The sequence below is a fragment of the Fusarium tjaetaba genome (genome assembly GCF_013396195.1).
Source record: "Fusarium tjaetaba strain NRRL 66243 chromosome Unknown NRRL66243_c0000026, whole genome shotgun sequence".
In the NCBI taxonomy this organism is placed as follows: domain Eukaryota; kingdom Fungi; phylum Ascomycota; class Sordariomycetes; order Hypocreales; family Nectriaceae; genus Fusarium; species Fusarium tjaetaba.
Window position 1 is genome coordinate 329,313 of NW_023501222.1, and position 7,417 is coordinate 336,729.

At 45.9% G+C, this 7,417-nt stretch overlaps 1 protein-coding gene across 1 annotated transcript; it reads right to left on the reverse strand.

The window, feature by feature from the left end:
* Window positions 1–7,051: 7,051 nt before the first annotated feature.
* Window positions 7,052–7,357, reverse strand: FTJAE_1455 (adenosine deaminase; the record flags this gene model as incomplete). The annotated part of the gene is made up of 1 exon (XM_037347546.1): window positions 7,052–7,357. One exon carries the CDS (start codon window positions 7,355–7,357, stop codon window positions 7,052–7,054), a length of 306 nt encoding a protein of 101 aa, XP_037211540.1.
* Window positions 7,358–7,417: the final 60 nt, after the last annotated feature.

The following is a 7,417-nucleotide window of genomic DNA, read 5'->3' on the forward strand; positions in this document are numbered from 1 at the left end:
CAAATTTGTGCAACCATTCCAACGTTGTATGCTACCATTGCTTGAGGGGTTAATGTAGCAAGCCTCTCGAAATCTCTGCTTTTTAATAAAAGTAATGAAATTCATTATACACAGCTCGCTTTTTGTGTACTCCAATAAGTGGCTTCCACTCTTCCCTGCTCAAGCGATATCTGATAGAACTGGGACACTGGTATGTTCCATAAAAGCATTCCTTCATCTGGCACCTCTCGTATGACTTTTGCTTGCGAGTTGTCTATTTGTAGGTTATTGGTAGAAGAGGGAAAATATGTATAGTAATAGAGGGCAGCAGATGGCCAGCAAGCGGTGCTAAGAATCGCCAGGAGAGGATATAAGTTCCAACAAAACATCCACATGTGATGGATCTAGGCTAGAGGCAGGGCTTCGTCCAGACATGATGGTAATAAAGAAGACTGTATCAAGAAGATGGTGCAGGAGGTCGCAGGCGATATGTATTGATGATGTCAATAACAAGATAAAGATTAGCAAATCTCACTTACTGATGGTAATGGCTAAACTATCAGTGTCACAACTATCATCTACAATGCCATCTCGCTTATTTTCTGTCTCTCTGTGGTGTTTTAAAAATGGGAGCCTGGCTGGGTATTAAAGGACGAACTTCAGAGGGCGTGTATATGGATAGCGCATTCAAATGCCATACACATCAAATCAGCACAAAGTATATTCCTGAATACAAAGAATGTAGTTACTAGACTACCGAGTCAGGTCGAATCGGTTTAACTCTCTTAAAATCTGTTGGCCTCAGTCACTTGGCTGATGAAGAACTTGTGCAAATTCTGCATCGAGACTAAATAGTTTGCTATTTCAGATTTAGAAAGCACCATCCGTTCGCGAATGCAGTGACACCTGGCTAAAGAATATGAGGTAGAGATGCACAAGGGCATTTTCGATCTTCGAACTCCTGACGAACTTCCAATCTTTTAAGCCGATGCCACCATCTTCGATGCTTAGATCGGCTGGGACTTTCAGCCAAGAATCCCACCTCACTGGCGCATTGAGACGGACCAGATTATTCAACATGATTGTGATCCAAGAATAGAAAAAAAAGAGTTTCTCCCTTCTCGATGCTCATCGAGTAGTCGGAAGAACATCAGTTAGTCATAGAAATCTCCGGCAAGGTCGATTTTGTCACGAGGGCCATCATGTGTGAGAACTGTGTCCAGCCAGGCCAGTTCAGGTGAAAACCTTGCACATCATGTTGTGTTCAATGCAAGTGTTGGCGTCGCACAAGTCACCGAGAGGTCCAGCTGAGCGGTCTCGCTTCTTGAAAAGGAGACTGGGTCTGTACCAAGAGTTTGCACAACCTTATTGCCACAATGAGGCTTTCATGCTGTTATCCATAATATAGGCCTAATATCATCATAAATTATATGAACTTTATAAAACTGCTCTAAGTCTAGGACTAATTAAGCTCTTCTTGGGGTCTTGCGAATAACACAAGGCATCTGCTGCTTAACTCAGTATCCAAGCTGTAAAGAGAGTTAGCTCTCAGCAATATTCACCATTATTATCAGTAGTACCAAAAGGGTCAAGGAGTTTGCCAAACTTCATGGGCAAGTACCTAATAGTGCCAATCTACACAACCCACAGTTCTGTAGCCTTGAGTGATGTCTATCTAATAGATGTGCAGGCACCAACCCGAGCCCCAGTGATAGATTCATCACTAAGGTACTTAATGAAAGGATACAAGCCCAACGGATGTTGTCCTAGATCTTAGGGTCGAAGGAATGAAGAATGCTTTAGGCCAAGCGATTGACAAGAGAAACAGGATTGGCATCTACACTAAGGAAGTCTACAAACACTGAGTGAGGCGTTCGCGGGCTGTGAGATTGGATTTTATAGCTTTATGGTTTTATAGCTTTAAGATATAACTATAAAAAGACAAGCTGCAGGTACGGAATTGAAGGTCTAGATAACAAGACGACGACTAAGAGAATTCATTAAAACTAGTAAGATAGAAGGAATAGCAAAAAGCAACTCCGGTACAGGGAATCGAACCCTGGGCTCCGCGGTACTGATCTCTCAGGTTATGAGAGCGCGAAATGTTAGCCACTACACCATACCGGATTGATACGAGGCTTCTTTGGGAAACCGCAACACTGCGGGTCACCAAGTCGATTTAGCTACACAATGTGCCAACCTTCAAGAGGTCTACGATCAGTTCTATTCAATCCTCAATACTGTTTTGGGGACAGGTCCAAGCATACTGCAACTTCCGACTCTGTCTCGATTGTCAACTGAGCCTAGCTAGATACACAAGTCTGATGTCTATCTGTCAGTCATTCAAGTGTGTTACAGCGGACAAGAATTCAATGCTAGCCTGATCTTACCGGGCTCAAGAACACTAGGAACCCTTTCATTTCCCCTGCGCTTCAGTATTGAGAGTATATAGCTGGGCCTGACAGCTTTCGTCACAGACAATCTTTTTGAAAACCATGAAAATTCAGGGGTATGTGACATGGCTTGTCACAATAAGTCCAGTCCGATGATGCCTGCAGCGATGAGGAACAGTCATGATATTGTCAAAAGCATGAGAGAAACCATCAAGATTGAGGACATTCAAGGGACCTTTATAGTCCTTGACAATCTACCCATGAACGCGGCCGACGGGTGGAATAGGAACACTGCTTCAGGGACAACATTCGGGGGCATAGGACTGCCGTGAAGAGAACAATTGAAGCAGATTGAATGTGATTTAAGGTGTTCTTTTGGGTTTCTTTGTTGTTTGGGTCCGCGTGGATGAATCTTTTGATAGTTGGGATATACCACTATCCTTCCCACCACCATAGCCTCAAACCGGCCATCAACCAGACAGAACGCACACACAAGAGGCTGGGAACACTTGTCTGAGGTCCGCATCCTTCAGTGAATGCACTGAAAGTCGAAAAGGACGTCAAAATCTGCAAGAGAGGCCAGGATGACTTCTTTGGTATGTCCTACGGAAATGCATAACTCGCTGCATATTATACAGTGATGATCCTACGACTGGCTTAACCCTGTCCGAGTCATTATAGTTCCTGTCGAGCTGAGGTAAAATTCGAGTTGAACCTGCTCCGTAACCCTTGGCCGAGAAGTTTAGGTTCCTCCTTTTTGGCGTAGATGAACTAGCACCACAACCCGAGCTCGACCTGTCTTACTTATTTTACTGGGACTGAGTTATTGATAAAAACTCCCCAGGGAATCCTGTTTAACAAAAGGTGCCAGCATCCATTTTACTTGCGTCCTCCACCATGAGGTTCACAACCTGGAATGACCAAAGTTGCGGCTTTGTGCTGCCCAAGGTTATCTTGAACACATCCCATGTTATCACCTGGATATCTCACTGAATTGATTTCTGTCTACGGAGGCAGAATTCTTTATAATCAGCAAGCCATTGTCAGGATATTGCAAAATATCTTCCCGAGTTTCAAGAACCATTGGAAATTGACCAGCAAAGTAATTCAGGGGTAAGCCAAGATCTACACTCCACAAAGACTACCTTAGCTGGAAAACAACAGAATTGAGGGTACTTGTATTTGATACCGCCAAAGCCTACGCGGGTTACGTCAAGTTTGGAACAAGTTCTCGGAGTTCTTCCCCTTGCGGTGCCGTGGCACTGTCAGCGACTGTCAACGACTACCAGTTGCATCACTTACGGCCTCAACCTTAGGGCAAACGAACCCCCATTTCGTATGCACAGAATTGAATAAACTGTGCCTCTTGCTGTAAAGCCTTTCCCCTCCAACTTTCCCCTCCTCCTCTCCTTTTTTCCTCAGCAGCAGCACCACCACCACAACCACAACCACAACCTGGTAAGTACATTGTTCCCTTACGCGTGCCCCAGATGTATTGAGGAAAACAAAACTCTGACACTTTGAAATAGTAGTGACAGCTACTACTCTGCCTCGTCATGTTAGGGGTCGCTCGAGAAGAGGAGAATGAGTTCTATGGCCAACCCCCAAGCCAGCCAGAGTCACCTCTGGTAATTGCCACTCACTTGTGAGTAAAAGACAGGGCCTAAGAAACTGGTCCCCTCCGGCGCGCAACAAGCGCACCGCATGTCGTGCTGGCATCGACTGCGGAGTTTTACTTTTCAACGTCTCTTCTAATGAGACACACCCTGCCCAAACAAGAAACTTGTAAGTACACCAAACAAATGATGAATACATACAAAGTGCTAATATCTCAGGATTTGATCTGATTAGATTCAAGAAGATGTCGCTTCTTCCGATCTCTATCCTGCGACAAAAAACACTCTGTCCCCTCATACCATCCTTGCCATCTCTATATCCAACATCAAAATCAACATCGAAAGATATTCCCAGTTCAATTTTGCACACCGCGATTGTCACGCAAAGCATTTGTTCCTTTACATGGATATTATGTTCTCGTTTTGTTTCCAAGATCAACACCAAGTATTTCTTTCACAAATTCCCCTCACCAAACCCAGCTCGGACCTACATCTACAGTAGTCTGAGGATAAACTGCATAGCATGAAAACTGCTGGTTGGTTGGCTCAAAACGCAACATGAGCCAAAGACTCATCCTCATTGTCTCTGGTATACCTCGAGCAATAATAAACCTTGCCCCAGGTTTGAGGAGTGCGTTCGGACGAAACGCACTTAACTGTACCCTCGTCCATCACCACGTTGCCCCCGATCTTTTCGGTTTGGTGTTTGGGTCTTATTCTTTTCTCTCGCCTCTATGACCATTATCGACTGGCAGCAGCTACCGTATGGATCATCGACTAGCACCACTGTTTTCATGGCTTTACGTCTTCTCGACCTCTCCCGAGGCCTTTCCGCCCCTTCACGACCCATCTCTGTCATCGTTTGTATGGAATGGACTCAGGCTCTTTTCAACCCGAGACTCGCCATCGCTTCCGTCGAGGTTTGGTTTGTCGCAAGATAAATCGCAATCTGGGTGAGATTGATGCAGAGGCCGGTGCTTGGCAACTGGCATGGCTGGCGCTAGATCAACAAGAAGGGCATACTGAACAACAATGTTACCTAGAGACACGATGACTTTCTTGCTCAAGGTATCAATTTCCAGATCATCTGGTTTACTTTACCGCCCATCGAATCTTCAGTCTGCTCCGCACCTGCAAGCACATGCTTTTCGCAAGCATTTCCATTCAACTCCCTTGCCATCGACTTACACAAGACATCGTTGGACTAAGGTGCTCATGGCAACCAACCTCCTGCTGAGCCATCCTGGTCAAATGTCCGTGAAACAAGAGGCTGGATTGGTTTGAAAGCTATGCCCTCACACTAGTTTATACGACTAGATTACCTTCTGTCGAGCCGAACTACGTTCGCTGACATCCTGTTTTCCCGCTTTAGGTGGATATGATGCAACTCAGAGTTCCTGACCGCAACAATACCCACAGACCTTGCCAAGTTCAATTAAGGAGATCAGACTCATCGCCGGAATGATTGAACAGCACTGTTCTACCGAGAACTCAAATACATCCCTCTCTTTGGCTTGCATGCAATGGTATCCAAGACCTGGATGTGCTTGGCTTCGGCATATAGTCTCAAGGTTGCACGTTCCTCAATAGCATCTGGACTTGATGTTCATTTCCTCCGCCAGCAAGACACACACCCGCAGTCTTATTCAGTCAAGTCTCAGTCTTCCTTTCAGTCGCTGACTGTGTCATCACATTCCAAGCCAACACCGTCAAGGGCTCGGAGTACGCGACTCAGCTGGCCATGACGGAACAGATATTATATCTGAACTACAATGCTCATAATACGGGTTGCTGGAAGCTCAAGTCAACCACCACAAGCTCGACTCTGCAACAGCTGGCGATGGAAACCTCCATCTAACGGAGAAGTCTTGATGACGCGTTCTGCGTGTCCTTGGCTGTACCTTCGAACTTCACCAATTGCCCATCATTTATAAGTCATCGCCGCGGCAACCTTATTTTGCTTTCGCATATCTAATGTGTTTCCAGTCAGTGATTTCAGCTCCAGTCTGGTGGTCTGTTTCATCTCAAGTCCAACCTCACTCTCGTCCTTGCGGCGTCGACAACTCCGAGTTGCTGCGGACCGATTCTGGCTTGACACATTCGAGTCTTTCCGGTTGCCGACGACAACTGGTATCGATCGGACATTCTTTGCTGTGACATCCAAATTCTATACATGATGCGCAATACTCGGAGGGCATCACAGAAAGTTGAACTCGTGTCTGACCAATTGATACCTCATGAAGCACACTCCAGCGTCAAGTGTTACATCAGATTCAACTTCAAGCACGCCTAGACCCGGATAAACGGCTACAGCTGTCATTCATAGCTCACGATGGAGTAGAGAGAGTGAGTGCCGTTGGTGCTGATAAGCTCATTGAAGTTGGAGACAATCAGGCGTTGGCAGGTATAGAAAGACGCGAGTCTATTGCTATGATCGGGCTGGAAGGAAGGGGCTGCTATTTAGTACAGATACTTCATCAAACGATAAATATATGGGGACTAAACAGGTGTTCCAGATTACACAGACTGTAATTAAATCGAAGGCTTGCTCTGACGTTGTTACTCCTCACGCATGTTGCAGTGCCTCTATTGTTGATCACGTTTTTGGACCTAGTAGGAAGACAAACCCCATTTACCGGCAGATGCTTGAACTTTGATGCAAATAGAATGTGATCGAATGACAGAAAAGCGACCTCCTGGGCCCTTTAACCCTCTTCTGTGTCACCTCTAGAATCTACTGTATTTTGGTCATTCATAGCAGTCTTCATAAGGAGCCGGTGATGTACGATGACAGTATGGACATCAAGGGCTGTCATCATGGAGAAGTTCACGATGCCCGTTGCCAAGTACTGTTTAATGTGGGTGATGCTGACTCTCTAGTCTTTTTGAATTTTCTAGACACAAGATCTTTATGAAGTACACCTCTGATACGCCCCTATCCATGGAGATGATGGTTGAACTCCCCAACCGTCTGTGTTGAACGCGCCTAAATCTCAGTATGCAACGCCGATATGCACCAATTTTCCCTTCATCTTAGTCTATCGTCTTTTCTTGAAGAAGTTTCTAGGCATCGCTGGTCTTTTCTTTCTCCTTTTCATCTCCAAATTCATCACCAAACTCCTCAACAATCCAGAGACAAAACTTCTCCCACTCGATCTGCCACTCTTGCATTCTCTTGGCCTTGACATTCGTCCCAAGACTAGCCTGTTTGATGTCGTTGATCCAGTCAGCCTGGCTCTGGTCCTCAAAAGCGGCCCATCTAACGCTGTTCTCCGCGAGACTGCCAAGGCCTGCGAGACCAAGGTTCTTCCACCCCTGGAGAGCCTGCCAGAAATCGTGTGACATGCCGGCTGTGTCTTGCCCGAGCATAGCGGGATCATCGTTACACAGACTGCAAGCAACACCACGAGCCAAAAGGGCGGGCAGGGG